This window comes from Girardinichthys multiradiatus, chromosome 22 (genome assembly GCF_021462225.1).
Source record: "Girardinichthys multiradiatus isolate DD_20200921_A chromosome 22, DD_fGirMul_XY1, whole genome shotgun sequence".
In the NCBI taxonomy this organism is placed as follows: domain Eukaryota; kingdom Metazoa; phylum Chordata; class Actinopteri; order Cyprinodontiformes; family Goodeidae; genus Girardinichthys; species Girardinichthys multiradiatus.
The window spans coordinates 28,305,293-28,325,141 of record NC_061814.1 but is presented as its reverse complement, the minus strand read 5'-3'; the positions used below and the strand labels follow the sequence as shown (position 1 = coordinate 28,325,141).

The 19,849-nt window shown below is 38.5% G+C and overlaps 1 protein-coding gene across 1 annotated transcript in view; it reads left to right on the top strand.

Moving 5' to 3' along the window:
- dst (dystonin) overlaps window positions 1–19,849 on the top strand; it is a 141,598-nt gene that overhangs the window by 51,904 nt on the left and 69,845 nt on the right. Inside the window, exons 9-35 of the mRNA XM_047351559.1 lie at window positions 6,068–6,234; window positions 6,434–6,546; window positions 8,293–8,399; window positions 8,479–8,598; window positions 9,129–9,224; window positions 9,324–9,451; window positions 13,351–13,444; window positions 13,530–13,684; window positions 14,083–14,563; window positions 14,658–14,786; window positions 14,869–14,946; window positions 15,032–15,193; window positions 15,433–15,537; window positions 15,712–15,807; window positions 15,901–16,026; window positions 16,404–16,556; window positions 16,655–16,809; window positions 16,898–17,024; window positions 17,136–17,319; window positions 17,681–17,838; window positions 17,931–18,109; window positions 18,193–18,331; window positions 18,415–18,608; window positions 19,006–19,168; window positions 19,256–19,339; window positions 19,455–19,562; window positions 19,661–19,759. Of these exons, the coding sequence (XP_047207515.1) occupies window positions 6,068–6,234; window positions 6,434–6,546; window positions 8,293–8,399; window positions 8,479–8,598; window positions 9,129–9,224; window positions 9,324–9,451; window positions 13,351–13,444; window positions 13,530–13,684; window positions 14,083–14,563; window positions 14,658–14,786; window positions 14,869–14,946; window positions 15,032–15,193; window positions 15,433–15,537; window positions 15,712–15,807; window positions 15,901–16,026; window positions 16,404–16,556; window positions 16,655–16,809; window positions 16,898–17,024; window positions 17,136–17,319; window positions 17,681–17,838; window positions 17,931–18,109; window positions 18,193–18,331; window positions 18,415–18,608; window positions 19,006–19,168; window positions 19,256–19,339; window positions 19,455–19,562; window positions 19,661–19,759 (3,900 nt within the window). The remainder of the gene's footprint in view (window positions 1–6,067; window positions 6,235–6,433; window positions 6,547–8,292; window positions 8,400–8,478; window positions 8,599–9,128; window positions 9,225–9,323; window positions 9,452–13,350; window positions 13,445–13,529; window positions 13,685–14,082; window positions 14,564–14,657; window positions 14,787–14,868; window positions 14,947–15,031; window positions 15,194–15,432; window positions 15,538–15,711; window positions 15,808–15,900; window positions 16,027–16,403; window positions 16,557–16,654; window positions 16,810–16,897; window positions 17,025–17,135; window positions 17,320–17,680; window positions 17,839–17,930; window positions 18,110–18,192; window positions 18,332–18,414; window positions 18,609–19,005; window positions 19,169–19,255; window positions 19,340–19,454; window positions 19,563–19,660; window positions 19,760–19,849) is intronic.

The following is a 19,849-nucleotide window of genomic DNA, read 5'->3' as shown; positions in this document are numbered from 1 at the left end:
AGTCTGCAGTATATCTACTTTGCCATCACGCAGCTAGCATAAACATATGTTCATGATTCACCTTCTTCGTTTGGCTGTCAGTAAAACTGTCACTGTAGAAGAATGCTGTAACTGGAATAACAAGTCTTGCTGCATATTATCAACTTACATTTTATCAATATGAGCTCACGATAAGCTAATAAGGCAAAAGAAATGGGATCTCCTTTGCTTTCAAGCTACCTCTTAAGAAGAAGGATTGTTATTTGAACTCTACTTAGAGTTCGGTCACTGTGACCTCTAGAGAAATTTCAATATTATATCTCACAGGAGCATATAGTTATTTTAGATTAACCCTAATGCTCATTAAAACACTTTGTGAGGCACTGTTCTTGTATGTTTAATAAACTGATTCAATTCCTGATCAGACTATCTGCGCCTTTTAAAACCTGGTTTGCAGTAATTTTATCTATTGGACCTAGGCCCCGCCTCTGGCTCAGCTTTTGTTTGTAATTTGATCAATAAACAAAGTGAAAGGACTTTTTGTCCAGTTGGTAACTGCTTTAGCTTCTTATGCTCTTTGTTGACTAAAGCGATTCTGTCTTTAAACCCGGCTTCCTGCTCTGCTGAGACTCTCTGTTTTTCATGAGGCCACAATTTCTGTGCAAAAGCATAATATTTAGCTTTTACCTCACAGTATGTTGTTATTACCTTGAAAAAATGTAGAGGCAGCTGTTGGTGTGTATTTACTGTTTTAAAAAAACAGCACACAAACCAGACTTAAACGGGTTTGTCCACAAGTCTCTTTCATTCTTGGTCAGCTGAGAGCAACAAGCACGTGGGTCACGTCTACGTGTGCATTTATGATGTTTGCACTGGATTAGCAATGCTGAGAAAATGTATCAAAGTTCATCAAAGAGCAGAGAGCTGGGGAGAAGCGCAGCGTGAGAAAAAGCTGACCAGTCCTAAGCAGGAAGCTTAAAGGATGAAGTCGACTCCTCTGAGTGCAGATCTTCATGTCTTGCTGTCAGGCTGCTTTTGTATGATCATCTTCTCTAGTGTTACAACTACGGGGGAGCTCACTGGATGTTTGTACTTATCTATCGATGGATACTGACTTAAATATCTGACAGCCATGGGTAATATCTGTGGCTGCGTTCGGGGACCTAAGGAGGAATGCTATGTTGACCCCAAGAAAGCTCCACTAAGTCCTGGATCTAAAGAGCTCAAAGGACGCCGGTATTTCCAGAGGAAAAAGAGGAAATCAGAAGATTTAAAGGCTAATGGAGGTCTCAGGAGTTCTCCAAGTGAAGTCATTTCAAGCAGTGCTGTCTGCAATAGTTCTGAAATTCAGGATGACTCAGAAAACAAATCTAAGCAAAACCAAAAAGAGCTTAATGAACTCTCACAGGTGGGGAATCAACTAACCAGGCAAGGTAGTCTCAGTAAAGGTGTATATATTGGAGAGGTACCAGTTACAGTCCTCAGAGGTGATGGTAATCCACCTCTTGGCACAAGGTTAGCATGTAGGTTGGAGAGTTTGTCTACAGACCTTGAAGATGATCACAAATGTGGGACTGCTGTCGAAAGAAAGCTTCATGGTGTTAGTACAACTTCCAGGAGTGTCTCAGCTAAAGATGGCCTACTTGTAAAGAAGCTCCTGCAGCACCAGCTAAGACGGGCTGTTAGCTTTGGAGCGGTGGAGCACATGTTATGGACTCTCAATGGCAAGGACAAACCTGGGAGCGAGGCAGTGTTTGCCAAGATCGTATGTGGCTCTCAAGCACACAGAAGGAGGAGACATGGGACGTTCACTTGCTGTGGTTACATTGAGCCTGTTCCAGCTCCTGCGGAGTTTGTTTCCATCCGACCCAAGGTAAAAGGAGAGCTTGCTATTCATAGTTACCATGGGGGTAATTCAGGGAAAAGGGAAAAAATGGTGCGATTGGCGAATAAATATTACCCGAAGTGTGTCAATTCATAATAAGGTGGTTCTACCACTACATTAAAAGTGAAGTTTGAAATAAAACACTTCTTTATTGCCAAGCATAGCATTATGTGTCTGTAGATTAACTGATAGATAAACTAATTTGCACACATCAGAAGGGTCCACTTCTACAGAGACCTCCTTGATTCTTTAGGTTTCTTTACTGCTTATTGGTTACTCATAGCTTTGATTTCTGTGGGATTGAAGTCTGAAGACTAAGGGTGTCCCTTCTTGACATTAAAGTGCTTTTTTGTCACTCCTATTTTAATTTGACCTTAGTGGCCTTTTTTTGTGTTGGTCATTCTAGAACACTTGTCCATTGGTCATCTTTTGTGTTTTGTCTGAGGATTGAATGTTCACATGCAACATTTTCTTTGGCTCCATCCGTTGACTTCTCAGTGTGTTGAAGTTGTCCTGTGCCCTTAGCAGAGGATGCCCATGAAGTCAAAGGTTTTTACCTCTATGCTTCCCTGTAGTATGTTGGGTTGATAATAAGTATATTATATAACTATATTTTTATTTGGTATGTATGTATTTTTGTTGTAGTTTACACGTTATTATTAACTGACCTTACTGGTGTTATTTGTCATTCACTTAGTGTTCCCACAGTTTTGGCTTCTCATAATATTAACTAAGTTTCCAAAGTTTAAGTCAATATTAGAGACATTGTTGAGATGTTATAATTGTAGTTCAAACTAAGTGCAACCTGTGAGGTGCCACTGTTTGCTTTGCGTCATAATGTTCATGCTCAAGAGTGAGTTGTAAAATAGCTGCTGAATTTATTATGCAACTCTGTCTTAGGGTGGAGACTTGCATCTGAACTTCGCATTGGATACTCATTGCACATAATGATTCATAATTTACATTTAGAGTATCTAGTACTTATTTTATTTTCATATCTCACATATATTGGTAAGAAGTGTCAATCTTATCAGTCGTATAAAATGGAATATCTTAACGTTTATCAGGGAGAATAATGCTGATGTAAGACAGTTAGAGGACAGTCTGAAAGTTTATTTTACAAAGCAGAACAGAAGAAAGAAACCTTTTTCAAAGGAAACAAAACCACCAGCTGGTGGATGAAAGATCAAAAATTAAATATGAGGACATATTGAAATGTCTTATGCAAAATGCAAGGCACAGTTCAGGCACTATCGATGGATACGTTCTCAAATATCTGACAGCCCTTGAAAACGTCTGTGTCTGCGTTCGGGGACCTAAAGAGGAATGCTATGTTGACCCGAAGAAAGCTCCACTAAGTCCTGGATTGAAAGAGCTCAGAGGTTGTTGTTATTTTCAGAGAAAGAAGAGGAAATCAGATCAGTTCAATACAGTTTATTTATATAGCATCAGTTCACAACAAATGTCCTCTCAAGGCACTTTTCAAGACAAACAGATCCAATTTATATACAGAAATATATTGGCAATTTAGTCCAAACATATAGAGAATTTTAAATTCAGTCACTTCCCAAATCTATCATAGGTATAATGCAATGCAAAGAAGTTCAGTTTATTTAATCAAATTGTAAAAATGTATTTATCTAAGGAAGCCCAGTTGATTGCATTGAGTCACTAACTTTTCTGGCTCTTCTTGAATTAGCATGTTCTGACAGAGAACAGTTGATATCATTGAGTTGTTAAATTTGCAGCAATCCCTCATACTGAGCATGCATGTTGCGACAGTAGAAAGGAAAACTCCCTTTTAATAGGAAGAAACCTCCAGTAGAACCAGGCTTAGAATAAGTGGCCATCTGCTGTGACCAACTGGGGTTTTGAGAAGAGAGAGCATACACACAAAAATATAGAACCACTGATCCAGGAGTACTACTTGTGTTAAAGTAAACAGGATTAGTGGCAGCATCAGCTCTTTTAGTGGCTCCATTTAGCAGAGAAAGATGTCTAAACAGATAGGATTTGAGTCACTGGCTCTGGTATGAAAAACAAACTACATTTAGTTAGTGGCACCACTAGCCGCAGAGAGACACTGTTACACACAGAAGGACAGGTCCATGTCTGTCCTCCATATAGAGAGAACCTTAAGTAATTGGAAACAGTAGTTCAGCTAAGACTATCAGTGGAGCTATTTTTGCCAACAAGTTAAGTTTCTCTCTATCAGGTAGATGTACCGGCTAAGCACAGAAAAAACAGGCAAGATGTACTGTATCTTCTATGAGAAGAAACTCAAAGGTCAGGATAACCTCAGCCACTCTAACAACAAACTTTATCAAAAAGAATGGTTTTATGCCTAGTCTTAAAAGTAGACAAAGTGTCTGCCTCACATACAAAAACTGGTAGCTCGTTCCACAGGAGAGGAGCCTGATAACTTGCTACCTGAGCGCAAGGTTATCTGTTGGAAATATATGCTTTTTATTTGCTTATGACTACTTCCTTTCTTTTTTTTCTAAGTAGAAGGGACAAACCCAGATACAACAGTGTGAAGCTTACTGCATTCAACTTCAAATATCCGGGGTCCATACGTTGTAATATTGGCTTAAGCTTCACCAGATTTAGTCAAATGCTGATAGCACTTTTGCAAGACAAACTTCAGTTTAATGAGAAATACTGTGAAATTTTAACAAAGTGACATATTTTGTCACACCCACAAAATTCATAAGTTTTACCTCATAAAACTTTTATAGATGCACTAGGATGAAGCTGTGAGGGGTATTGTTTTAAGTTGATGGAGGGTATGCTTGAAACATCATGATCAGATAAAATCTGAAGCGGTAGTCACAGCAGCATGTACATTGAAACAAGCATTTATACACTCTCTAGACTCTTCATTAGGTGGTATGGTCTGATACCATTTGTATTCACAACTACTTTATTTTTTTGTAGCATAGATTCAGCAGTGTGTCAGAAACATTACTCTGAGGATTTGGTCTATACTGACATCATAGCATTATGCAGTTGCTGCAGATTTGTCTGCTGCACATCCATGATGCAAATCTCAATCCAAGAGGTGCTCTCTTGGATTAGGATGTTGACTGTGGAGGCCATTGGAGTACAGCAAGTTTGTCATTTTATTTATCATGTTTAAGAAACCAGTATTATTTGATTTGAGCTTTGAGACATACTGCATTATCATGCTTTCATTTTGCATACACCAAATTCTGACCTGACCATCTAATCGTCGTAGCTGAAATCAAGACTCATTGGGCAAGTCAGCTTACTTCCAGTCTTTTATAGTCTAGTTTTGGTGAGTCTCTTTGAATTGTAGCCTCTTTTTCTTGTTTTTAGCATATGGGATTGGTGCAGTCATAAACTTCTGTTGAGGTCGCCATTTGCTTCAAATTTCAACGTTTTTTTTATGCTCAGTGAAGGTATTGTGCAAACCTTGCTTATTAAGAGTGGTTATTTGAGTTATTAATACATTTCTGTCATCGTCAATCAGTGTGCCCATTCTTCTCTTACCTCTGACCTCAAGCAGACATTTTCCACCACAGCTGCTTCTCACTAAATATTTTTTTCGTTTTTCTTTTGTTTAACCACTCACTGTAAGCCTCAAAGGTAATTGTGCATGGAAGTGCTAGTGGATAACCAGTTTCTGAAATGCTTAAAGCAGCCCATCTGGCACCAACAGTCATTCCCATTTTAAATTCAAGTTTAACTCCATGCTCTACCTCATTCTGTTGCTTGGTTTGTGGGAAAAAAAATCCAACAGGTATATCAAAAAAGTGGCCGGTGAGTGTATGTGTCCAAGGAAAAAAATGGTAAAAGATATTGTGGATACGCTACAAATGCTTTCTGTTTTTACTATTGACAATATTAACACCAGAGATCCAAACATACCTCTATAGAAAGCAGCTACATCAATCTGGGTGTTGCCAACCTCCTAATGCTCATAAGAATAGGAATTCACCACATCTGTGTAGCTAGAAAACTGGAATAATGTCCTGGACATTCAGTGCCAATAATTCTGTTCAGGGCTATAGCAGTGCATGAACAATGCAGTCATTTTGGTATTTTTAATATATTATTGAATAATTAAATTAATAAGGAGGATGTCATCTGAGTTTTTAGGGAACTCTGTGACGCCATAACTCTTCCTACTATAAACATCATGTTGGTGCAATGTGACACCTTTCTCCCACTCTGCTCTAGATCTCGGATATTCACGTCACAGGGGAGTCCGAGGACATGACAGCCAAGGAGAGACTTCTGCTCTGGTCCAAGCAGATGACAGATGGCTATGTAGGCGTACGGTGCGACAACTTCACAACTTCCTGGAGGGATGGAAGGCTATTTAATGCCATCATTCACAAATACAGGTAGAGTTTCACAGAACAGTGTGTTTGACCAGTCTACTCTTTCAGACTATTTCATTGGGGCTTAATCTTGATTCCTCTTTGCTCCACAGCTTGTTTCTCTGCTAGTGTTACTTATCAGATTTTCCCTGAATGAATCATCTCATTATACTTTAAATACCTCACACGTCTCTTTTTGTTTCTCTTTTGATTTTTGCTTTAGACCAGATCTGGTTGACATAGGCCGTGTGTCGGCACAGACCAACCGCTCCAATCTGGAGCAGGCGTTTACTGTAGCTGAACAACTGGGGGTGGCCAGGCTGCTCGACCCTGAGGGTAAGAGCTGTACACAGGGTCCCCTGTGCACCAGATAATAGGGTGAAGACTTGTGCACCTTTGTGTTGTAAATTATTAAAGCTGTAAATTTTCTTGGAATTTGGCTTGAGGCATTTAATTATTGAGTTAAAAAAAAAAGAAAGAACACCCTCGCCTGTAGTTATAAGGATGTATGAATTAGGATAAAACAAAAAATGGTCCCATGGTAGCACCATTAAAAACTAGGTGCATACCAAGTGCTTCTTAGGAACAAATAAATAAAACCAATTAAATGCATTGGAATATTAGTTATAAGTAAGTGTCATAAGACCATTGAAAGCAGAGTGTTGGGAAGCTTACAACAATATAAGCATGGAGAGAGATATCTATCTTTATCAATCTTGGAGACCAATATCTTTTTGAGACTGTAGACCACTTTGGAGCTGTTTGGTCATAATGCACAGCAGTACATGCATTTGCTTGTCAATAACCTAGAATATCACTGAATGGGTGATTTATTTAGTGTGTTTATTTCTTTAAATTCTAATACATATGGGTTACAGCTAATGCATGTTCAAGTAATGTCTAGTGGAAAGAAAAAGTATGGTCAAAAAAGGTGTACATACAACAGGCTAAATGCATCCCAGAGAGGATTGTGAAGCAAAGCTAAATCAAGAGTTTGGGGGAGATTCACAAAGCATGACCTGCAGCTGGAGTCAGTGCTTCAGGAGACTTTACACAGTGAAATGTCTACGACATGGGCTACACAGCTTGTGCCACTTTTGAACCAGAGACATTATCAGAGATTTTTTTACCTGAGCTAAGGAGAAAAATGGCTTGATTGCTGCCCATAAGTCTAAACTCTTCATTTAAAAAAAGGTTTGCATTTCATTTGAAAATTAAGATCATAGAGTCTGAGTGTGAAACCTCCTCAGTTAGTGATGATTTGGGGAGCCATGCTATCTTCTGCACTAATTTTGTAATTAAAGCAAAAGGAGCCCTGACCAAGTGTTGAGTGCATATTGTGTGTAGAACATATACATAAATGGCATTTATGATGTTTAAACCAACAATCTAAACCATTTTTCAGTGAGAGTCTTAATGAGTCTGAAATGAACCTGTAAGTGCAAAGAGACAGCAGCTCTAGCACCTGGGTACACTAAAGTCATTTAGATGAACATTAACTAATTTCTATATTATTTATTAATTTTATTTTGTTCTGTAAGTCTGTGTGTATTGAAATATTTTAGACTCAAATGCAAAGTCAGCAATCTGAGAGCTGAAGTTGCTCAATATAAGTATAAAAGAATCAATCATGATGTTAACAGTAACACTGTCTACATTCAGACCTGAACCTGAGGGAAATGCTGGGCTGGAACTTTAGAAGAACTGTACACAGCTGTTTTAGGGGCAAACATCAATAAACTGAGCAGTGACAAGAAGAGTGGAGCACATTTGCTTCATAATGATATGAAATGCTGGCAGGGTCATTACAGATTACAAATAATTCTGTGTATTGCATCTAAATTTAGTGTTTAATATTCTGCTTCTGCATTTTGGCTTAGACTTTGCTAAATAAATTCCAACACAGTTAATGTGCCACAAAGTTTTGTTCATTCAAAGGTGTATCTACCAGTTTTTAAGGCTTGATAAGACCAATATTAAGTATAAGATTTAGCCAGTTACCTTAAAGATCATAAAAGAAGACATACTTGTTTTTAGCATCTCATTACCTTGTTGTCTTTTCTGATCTTTTCATTTTAACAGATGTTGATGTTCAGTCTCCAGATGAAAAGTCTGTGATTACATACGTCTCAACTCTGTATGACGCCTTCCCCAAAGTACCTGACGGAGTTGATGGAATAAGTCCTAATGTAAGTTATTGGTACTGACACACAGGAGGGAAAGAGTGCTGAGAGCCGCTTAATGGATGATGACTCTGTCTTTCAACAGGATGTTGATATCAAATGGGTGGAGTACCAGAACATGATCAAATACCTCAGCCAGTGGATAAAACACAATGTGGCCATTATGTCAGATAGATCTTTCCCCAACAATCCTGTGGAAATCAAGGTTTGATCCTCTATATTTTACAGATTTTAGTTACTTTTAGGTCTGCATGGTGGTGCACTTGGTAGCACAGTTTGCATGTTCTCCCCATGCATGTGTAGGTTGTCTCAGGATGCTCCAGTCCACAAACATGGCTAATTAATAAATAATCATGTTAATTGGTCTCCTGGATGGATGGATGGATATTAGCCGTTACTGTACAGAACATTTGTTAAAAATGGAGGTACACAGCATACAACAAAATATCTGACCAGTCAAGGTTAATTGCCTGCTTCCAACCGCATAATGCAATGTCTGACTGCTGAAACTGAGACTCAAAGCATAATTGATGGATTTTGGAAAGCAGCTGCATCCATTAGCTGTAAGATATTGATATCTTGTAATAGTGATGGGAATTCCTGAGGGATAGGTGGTGGTGGGGTGGTGATGGTGAGGTGGGGGGTGTATAGTCAAAAATGCTTTATAAGGATTCTTGTCTTGTGGAAACATAAAAAATCAGCAGTTTAATTTTCATTTTCTGACTTCTTTCACAGGCACTTTATACGCAGTATCTGCAGTTCAAAGAACACGAAATACCACTAAAAGAAAATGATAAAACAAAAATCCAAAATCTCTACAAAATGCTAGAGGTATGGAAAACAGAAAAAAAAAAGATTTCTTTAAATTTTCATTGCCATTCATTGTGTGTCAGACTGATAACAAGTCTGGTTTTGCTGTGCGTCTTACAGATGTGGATTGAGTTTGGACGTATTCAGTTACCCCCGGGTCATCATCCGAACGATGTGGAGAAGGAATGGGGTAAATTAATTGTTGCCATGCTGGAGAGAGAAAAGAGCCTGCGGCCAGAACTGGAAAGGTATGAAAAGGCAGTGAGAGCTACAGCACTTCATTTTTTACCTGACCCATCAAGATTTATTAAAAGCTAGGTCACAAAAATGTAACCTTTGTGGGTTACTCAACAGTCAAGGTTTAGAAACACACACTGTATTATACTTCATTTAAATTTGACAAAATCTGACTACAGAGACGCATGGGAATCATAACACGTATATTTCACTAATGTGCAGCTTTTTAATTTGAAACACATATTGCTCTGTAAGGTTGTTTTCACAGACAGAATGCTCCTGTATCATATTACAAGCCTGTTAATGTCTTTACTGAAACTGGATACATAGGGCTCTGGTGGACGTCAGTGTGTTTTTTTGTAGAAATCCCCTTACTTTAATATTTTGCTCAGCCAGGTGGTCTGTAAAAATTTCATTTTAATTTTCTCATTTCAGATTGTAATGCTAGGAGTAAAATGAAATGTGGAGTTTGAAGTCAAAATGATGCGAGTGAGGCAGGAAAATAATTTCAATGGCAAAATTGAAAGGCTTTTTACTGTTGTTATTTCCAGAATGTGAAAATAAAACTTTCATATTCTAAAATGTCTGCTTCAGTCCACAAATATATTGGCTTGCAAAAGTATTCATACCCCTTGATTTTTTTCACATCTTGTCACATTACACCAAACTTCAACATTTTTATTGGGATTTTATGTGATGTACCAACATGTAGTAGTACACAGGTATATAGAAATCTGAAAAGTGTGGCATTAATTTGCATACAGGCCTCCTTAGTAAATACTTGGTGGAACCACCTTTTGCTCCAAAAACAGATGCGAGTGTTTTGGGGTATGTCTGTAGCAGCCGGGGACGTCTAGAGACTCACTTTTTCAGCCATCCTTCTTTGCAAAATATCATAAACAAGGTCAGATTGGAAGGCGAGTGTATGTGAACAGCAATTTTCAGGTCTTGCCACATATTCTCAATTGGGTTCAATCTAAAGCATTTTATTGTAGTTATAGATGTATGATTAGGGTCATTGTTGTGCTGGCAGGTCCAGCTCATATCACTCTTAAGTCTTTTGTAGCCTTTAACAGATTTCATCCAGGACTGCCCTATATTTAGCTCCATCTATCTTCTCATTGACTCTGACCAGCTTCCCTGTCTGTGCTAAAGAAAAGCATACCCACAGCATGATGCTCCCTCTACCATGTTCACTATAGGGATTATGTGTTCAGGAGAATGTAGAGTGTTTTCTGCCACTCAAAGCATTTTGCATGTAGGCATAAAAAGTTTGACTTGCTAGTTTTGTAAATCTGAAGGCAATTGGTTGCACTGTATTTTATTCAGAAGTATCTGAATAGAGGATTTTATAGAAATGTACATCACACTTTGTTTAGATGTTTATAAATTATTAAAATTGTGAATCCTTTTCCTTCCACTTCAGAAGTGTTGCTCTTTAATAACAAAACAGTAAAATACTTTGATGTTTGTTGTTGTAATGTAATAAAATGTGGAATGATTCAAAGACTATGAAAACGTCTGCAAGGTTCTGTTTAACAATCTAAGGATTTCTGGATATGAGTAGCATAGGAATCCATATATAGTTAGGCCTAAAATTAATTCTACCCCTGGCAGATTTAAAACAATCCTTTAATTTGACAAACATGTTTCTTCTGTAATAGTAACATTAACATTTTATAGTGGCCAAGCCAGAGAACTGACTTGAATCTGGCAAATAATCTGTGGGGGGAGCTAAAGATTAGGGTGGCCAGACAGAGCTGGAGAGCGTTGCAAAACATACATAGTCAATAGTACCACTAGAAACATGGAACAAGCTGTTCAGCAATTATAGGAGGGGTTTGGTTGTTGTAATGCCAATAGAGGCTTTTACATTGACTATTGAGAAAGGTTTCAGTAATTTTTCGTCATCGAAGTCTAAATAAAAGCATGCCAGGACCTTTGTTGTAGTCCTGTCTTGTCTTGCTGTATCTCATGATACATCATCTCAACTTTTTGTTGCTACTGCCTGGAGGTTTAGCCATAAGTGCTTTTGCAACTGCAGTTTCTTAAGTTTGCAGAAATTTAGCCAGATCTGTTTGAGGTTTCTTAGCCGGAACGCAATATTCGGCACACCATCTTTGAAGTAATCATACCTTTTTATCATTGTGTCTACATGCCGTAGGAGAAATAATTTTCTTGTTGTTAAAATGTTTTAAAGCACAATATCATCAGTTTAAGGTACTTTGTAGATATAAAAAGCAGTAATTAGTCTGATGTAGTGTTGATATGTCAAATTTATCCTTGACATTTTTACTGTTATGCTATCTTCTATTTGAACCTGAGTTTGGGATTGTTCTGAAATCCTGATTGGAAATACATTAACAATACCCCCTTAAGTCCAAATTCTGACCAATAACCAAAATATGGCTGCTGTGCAAATAAAATATAGTGAAAGGTGCAAATAAATACTGCACATCTCATTCAACTAGTGGCAGTCATTGTAATGTACAACCTCTGTTGGGAACATGTTTCTTTAGAGTTTGAATGCATAAAATGGAGAGAAGTACATTTTTACTATTCAGTGTTGCAGTCTCTTGACAGTTAGCCAATCCCATCTGGTTTTCTAACCTGCAACTTGGCTGTGAAATAATTCCCAGGCATGAGTTCTCATGTTTGAGGCAAAACGATAATATCATGAAATGTTACTTTAGTCTCACAATCCTATCTGTACTGTTTAGATTCTGACCATGTTTTTGAAAGTCTGGCTTTACTTTCAAAGTTTTTTAACTGATTGTCAAAGTTTGTTAAAAGAGAAAATCTGCATACTCTTGCTGCTGTTCCTTCATTTATCTGTCATGTCAAATTGTGTGGAAGGATGTACTACTGTGCCTCTAAGTTCTTCAAAAATAACCCATTTTTTTAAGAAGGTGTCAAAAGTTTAAAATAATACTTATGTGCCTAAGTATGCATCAGAATTGTTTTATTTGCAAGAGTCTTCTTTCTTTGTTAGCTTATTCAATTTGTGAGTCAGACATGCTGAAACCATGTTTTTGCAATAATGATCTTATTTCTGTGAAGCCAGTGTTTTGTGTTTGGTTAACAATAGTTAAAATATCTATTTATATTTTGTCTTCAAGAGTCAAGACTTTTTATTGTCCATTCAACATATATAGACAGTACATACAGAGGAGTACAGAAATACAATGCAGTTTTTCTCTCTAAGCACAATAGTGCTAAGGATTTAGATAATTACTATTTATAATATCTGTAATAAAGTATGCAACCAGTTGAGCATTTTTACAAAATAATGACTTTTATAGTCCAGTGATGTGATAAATTGATAATGTGTTTCACTTCCAACATAAATGCAGCATCTGCTCTGGGTGTGGTAATCTGTGGCTGTTTGGCAGTGGATTTTACACTCCAGCTACCTGTCAAGGTGCTCTGTCCCAACCTGTTATTTAATTTTCATCCCCTAAGGAGTGGGGTTGTATTTCAGGGTGGAATTCTTTACACGCCCCTCGCCTGGCTGGGACACTATAAATATTATGAAGTTGGAGGTTGTTCTTTCATTTCTTTCTAATGATGCTTAGAGTCAGGCTGTCAAGGTTTTAGACTCCAATTGTGAAGGGTAGAGTTAGTGTTCAACTGGTGAAAGTAATGCCTGCTTAAAATGTAAGATAAAATGGCATATTTGAGCAGGACTTCTACTGTTAGCAACAGTAGCTTTAATACGAGCTTTGGCTCCTGTGACAGCATCCTAATTGAGCCGTTGCAGATTAACAGCCCGGTTTTTCTCAATAACAACCTTGCCTATGGATCCAGGTGAAGTTACTTTGGCCTTTCTTTGCTCTTTTGCATTTTGTTTGTGAGTATGCTTAATTTTTAATCATTATCCATAATTTATATATTTTTCACCTTTTTTCAGGCTTGAGATGTTGCAGCAGATTGCCAACAGAGTCCAGCGAGACTGTGTTAATGGAGAAGACAAGCTGGCATTGGCGAGATCAGCTCTGCAGTCTGTGCGTTTTTTGTGAAATTAAAGTTTAATATAAGCTGTAATAAAATTCCACTTCGCGGTAATGTGTGTTTTTTTCTCTTTTTAAGGATACAAAACGTCTTGATTCAGGGATTCAGTTCATAAATGAGCCTGAGGTTGCAAGCTACCTGCTGGAGTGTGAGAATATCCTCCGACAACAAGTGGTGGACATCCAAATTCTCCTGGATGGAAAATTCCCGTTTACGGATCAGCTTGTTCAGAGGTACAAATTGAATCCTAGTTCACAAATAATATACTGTATGTAAGGATGTAACACTTTGAAAATCTTATAATCTTGTAAGATTCATGTGTTCAAATTTACCAAGGTTAATAATTTAAAACATTTTTAAAAATCTGTTGAAAATATATTTGAAATATTAAAGGCTAAAGCAAAGGTAGTACCCATTTCTCCTGCAGCAAAAGCATTATTGTTACTATTAGTGGTAGTAGTAATGAAAGTAATTGTAGTAGTAAAAAATATAGTTACATCAATCGATAATATTAATGTATATTATTATTTAATATTATATTATTTAAATTTTTAAACAATAATACTAAACCGTCAGCAATGTTTTTATGTTGCCAATTAAACCGGTAACCGCGTTTCTCTCATTTTATCAGGGTCTCCAGACTCCGGGATGATCTCTTGGCCCTCAGAGCAGAGTGCTCCACTGTGTACAGCAAAGGTCGCACCCTAACAACAGAGCAAACCAAACGGATGATCTCAGGCATCACACAGAGCCTGAACTCCGGCTTCTCACAGAGCATTAATGCAAGCTTGACATCAGACATTACACCTTCTCTCACCTCAGGGGGCTTAGGTACGCCTGGGTCCACATTCACCTCCGGCCTTACCCCGAGCCTCACCCCGTCATTGACTTCATCTTTGACCCCTTCCCTGACGCCCAGTCTGCCACCTGCTTTGGTTCCAAGCTACATGGGAAGCGGTGGCAGCATTGAGCCTGGTAACCTCATGCATCTGAAGCACATGCAGATCAGGAAGCCCCTGATGAAGTCATCACTGGCAGACCCAAGCATGACTGAGGAGGAAGTCAACCTTAAATATGTGCAGGACCTCCTGAACTGGGTGGAGGAGATGCAGGTGAACAGTTTTAGTCCTTTTCTTCATATTGGCTGTAATTATAACCATTGAAGGTTATCACTGCATCACTACATTTTTTTCCTTTTCTGTTTAGTTGCAACTAGAGCGCTCAGAGTGGGGAACTGATTTGCCCACTGTGGAAATGCATTTAGACACTCACAAGAGTGTGCACAGAGCCATTGAAGAATTTCAAATGAGCCTCAAAGATGCTCGACTCAGTGAAGTATGTGGGTTTTTTTAAACTTTCTCATCGGTGTACATGCATGACATTTATTTATTTATCCACAAATCTGTTTTCCTCTCAGATTCAGATGACCATGCCTCTGAAGCTGACCTACTCAGACAAATTAAACAAACTCGAAAAGCAGTATGAACAGCTGTTGGTGAGTCCATCTTTAGAGCGCAGCTTGATTATTGAAAAAAGTTAAAGCATAGTCTGATTACTTGAAATGTTGTTTGAATATATAGAGCTATTCGAGGGAGCGGCAGAGCCACCTGGAGAACCTTCACGACTTCGTGTCGCAGGCAACTCAAGAGCTTATCTGGCTGAATGAGAAAGAAGAAGAGGAGGTTGCGTTCGATTGGAGTGACCGCAACAGCAACATCTCACAGAAAAGAGACTACCATGCTGTAAGACATTTCTGTCGTACCCTGTTGGGATCTTTCATGCACACAGAAAAAAAGCTGTCTTACATTTTTTTATTATTTGGCTGTGTTGCTGCAACATTCATTTAGAAAAGATAATCTCAGTGAATGGATTTGTGGATGAGTAGTAGCTTGAATGATTGCCTCTACTGTGAGATTATGGAGTAGCTGATCCTTTGCCACACCTGAACGCCAGGGACATTCACTTAAATGTCTTTACACAGGACCTGATGAGGGAGCTGGATGAAAAAGAGGAGAGCATCAAGTCTGTGCAGGACAAGGCAGAGCGCCTCATGCTGAAGAGCCACCCAGCCAGAGTAACCATTGAAGTGAGTCCAATGTGCTTTTTCCTTTGTAATCGTCTCTGAAGCCTTTATTAAAAAGCTCATTTCTATATTTAGGACAGGGATTGTGCAAAGAATTCTCACATTGTCTAACACATTATCAAGTTTCACTCAAACATGTAATTTTGCATTATGTTTGATATTTTTGTTTCCTTCCAGGCATATAAAGCTGCAATGCAGACACAGTGGAGCTGGATTTTGCAGCTCTGCTCATGCGTCGAACAACATCTTAAGGAAAATGCTGTTTATTTTGAGGTGTGTTTCTCCTTTAGTCCATCCCATTAAATGCATTTTAAATAACTGTGTCCACATCTAAATTTCACATTCGTTTTCATTGTCCTCCTGAAGTTTTTCAGTGATGCCAAAGTGTCCATGGACTACCTTAAGAACCTCCAAGATTCAATTCAGAGAAAATACAGCTGTGATCGATCAAACAGCCAGCACCGGCTGGAGGATCTCATTCAGGAATCTATGGTAATGCTGATACAATGACATACAGTGTGTGCATAGTTAAATAGATGTAGCACCTTTGAAGTATTAATATCATTTTAAGTTTTCCACATTTAAGTTTTCCACATTTTGTCATATGATAACCAGACAAATACTACAATATTTGTCATTTTTTGTTTATTTAGAAGAATCAGAGTAAAGGCCGCTGATCATAAATCCATGGATAAATGCAAAGATAGAAGTCATGTCATTTTGTTTCTCTCCACTTTACAACTATGTGCTACGTTTTGTTGGTCTGTCACACATAAAGCATGTTACAGTAGTCTTTAGTTGTAACCTGACAAAATGTTTAAATGTTGAAGGAGTAAGAGTACAAACTATATTTTTGGGTGTATTCTCAGGATGAGAAAGAGCAGCTTCTTCAGTACCGTAGCACTGTAGCTGGGTTAGTGGGAAGGGCCAAAAACATCGTACAGCTCCGGCCAAGAAACCCTGAAAGTCCCCTGAGGTCCTCCATTCCTGTCAAAGCAATATGCGATTACCGTCAGATAGAGGTAATGTTGTTATTGCAATATAACAGCAAAGTTACTCCCATTTAATTGATAAGTTTGTAGAATATTTCTCTCCTGTGGCTGTCTCCCAATTCTTTCAGATTACCATTTACAAAGATGACGAGTGCATATTGGTGAGCAACTCCCACCGAGCCAAATGGAAAGTCATCAACCCAGCAGGGAATGAGGCCATGGTTCCCTCTGTTTGCTTCACTGTGCCTCCACCCAACAAAGAGGCTGTTGACTTGGCTGCAAGGTGGGATCCTTGGATGATAGCATTCATTTTGTGCATTTAAGAGTTTCCTAATGTATTGATTGCCTAAATCGCTTCACTTTTCCTGTAGAACTGAGCAGTTGTACCAAAATGTCCTCACACTGTGGCACCGCTCCCACGTCAACATGAAGAGCGTGGTGTCCTGGCATTACCTAATGGCTGACATACGGGCAATCCGCAACTGGAACGTGGCCTCGGTATCCGTAGATTTTTGTGCCACGCACTCCCTGATAGTAATTTGTGATAATTAGCTTGAGTTTTTGTGATTATACATATTTATAATGCTTTAATTTCCAAAACAACTTCAGATAAAAACGATGTTGCCTGGTGAGCATCAGCAGGTCCTAAGCTACCTGCAGTCCCACTTTGATGAGTTCCTGGAGGACAGCAAGGAGTCGGAGGTGTTCACTGTGGCAGACTGCACGCAGCTGGACAGAGATGTGGCAGCCTGCAAGGAATACTACCAGGAACTGCTCAGATCCGCAGAGAGAGGCAAGCCTTCAATTCTCTTCCTAATAACAGCCCAGCCTCCAGCAGTGGCACATGGCTGCTTAAGCCTTTTAAGCTTTATATTACAACCTTTTGGAATTATTGTTATTCTTCTTACTAAATTACTAACATATTCTGTGAAAATCCTTAGCTTTGCTACAAAATAAAGCATATCATATATATATATATATATATATATATATATATATGCTTGACATAACATTGTGATGAGGCCGCCACCTAGTGGTACACATCCCAGATAATTTATTTTATTTATCACTCATCAAACACTGCTGATTAAAATGTAAAAAGTTCTCTTTTTCTCACTATTAATATTTGCATTGTTAACATTTTTTGTAAACAGAGGAACACGAGGAGTCAGTTTACAATCATTACATCTCAGAAATCCGCAACATCCGTATGCACTTGGAGTCCCATGAAGAACACCTGATCAGGCAAATCCGATCACCGTTGGAGAGAGACGACCTGGAGCAGAGTCTGCAGCGCATCAGTGAACACGAGGTACCCAAATAAGTATTTTATATCTTTCCAACATAGACACATATGTGATGTTTCCTTATCTAATCATGACATTCAACATGCTGCTTTTCTAGAGGAAGATGTCTGAGCTGGAGAGGTTGAAGGGCGATCTAGATGTCATGAGGGAGAAGTGTGAACAGTTCTTCAGACAGGCTGCAGGCTCTCCTTCCGTGTCAACGCTTTCCTCTGAACTTTCTGTGCTCGTTCAAAGCATGACCCAAGTGCACTCCATGTCCTCTATTTATATGGACAAGTAAGAGACTTTCATTGTCTTCATTTATATCAAGTGGCAATTTTTTTCTTGTACAAAGTAAAGAAGAGCTTCTATTATTGCAGGCTGAAAACAGTGAGCTTGGTGGTGAAGCACAGTCAGAGCGCAGAGGCTGTTGTTAAAGCCTACGAGACCAAACTATATGAAGAAGATGCCGTCAACTCGGAAGTCAAATCCATTGAAAGCGTCATTTCAACACTGAAGGTAGCACTGTGTTTTTTAATAAAACCATGCTACCTGTATTACTACAGCTCTTTTTAGGTGACCGTCCATCTTTCTGTTGGTAGCAATGGCGGTCGGAGATTGACGAGAGGCAGGAGGTGTTCCACGACATGGAGGATGAGCTGCAGAAAGCTCGTGTCATCAGCGATTGCATGTTTAAGGCCCATAACGAACGAGACTTTGATCTGGACTGGCATAAGGAAAAGGCAGATCAGCTGAGTGAAAGATGGCAGAACATTCACTCCCAGATTGATAGCAGGTTTGTAGGATGGGTTGTAATTGCATGTTATTATAGAAATGCACTGATTACAATTTTACAGCAAATTTCTGATACAAATGTTTGTTTTTGTAAAGCATGACCTTCCAAAATTTAGAACAAAATGAGCAACATTCAAACATTTTTCTATTTTCCTGCTGTAAGCAGACTTTAATTGTTTATAGGAGCACAGGTGATTACTGATATTAAAATAGATAACTTCTTCAAAGTTTTGGGTTTTTAATATGCCGCTTATCATCCAGTGCCGGTCGAGCTGAATATTGTCCAGTTCTAGTCCCAAGCCCTGTTTCCCTCTATTTTTATTATTTCTATTTATTTCATGACTGCATCTCTGTGCAAAACTCTTGTATCATTCATGGAGATTCCCTTACAATTTCAGGCTGCGGGACCTGGATGGTATCAGCAAGTCTCTAAAGCACTACAGAGACTCCTACAGCAGTGTTGATCAATGGATTAGAGAACTAGAAACAGCACAGCTGAATGCCCAAGAAACCAAACCTGATGATAGCAAGGCTCTGGCTGAGATATTAAACAAACAGAAGGTAAGGGAGAACTGTGGTATCCTTCTCATAGCCCAGACCTATATCTACAAATAGTGTTTGATCCTATATATATTGTGTATTTTTCAGGTTCTTGTTGCTGAAATGGAACAAAAACAGAGCAGGATCGATGAGTGTCAGAAGTATTCAGAGGAGTACACATCTGCTGTTAAGGTCATTTTAGTTTTGATTTGATTTTGCTAATGCTACGACTTAAAAATAAAATTCCTCTTCTTGAAATTTACTAAAAATATTTCAACTAACCTTTAAAATTCCTCTTAAAAAATAGGATTATGAGCTTCAGTTAATGACGTTTAGGGCGATGGTCGACTCCCAACACAAGTCCCCTCTTAAGAAGCGGAAGATACAGAGCTCCGCTGATGCCATTCAGCAGGAGGTAATACTACATTCTAACTTTGTCTACAGTGAGAAATAGTTGCTTGTGTAGTTTCTGCACATTCACACATTTGTCATTGTTGGGTTAATTTCATACAGTTCATGGATCTCCGAACCCGCTACACTGCTCTTGTGACGCTCATGACCCAGTATGTGAAGTTTGCCAGTGAAACACTGAAAAGAGCTGAAGACGAGGAGGTGAGGTGGTTTAAATATATGAATAATAACATTTATTTATAATGTTTAAAAATAACATATAAATAAGTCCTCTTTAATGTCTCCTGATGT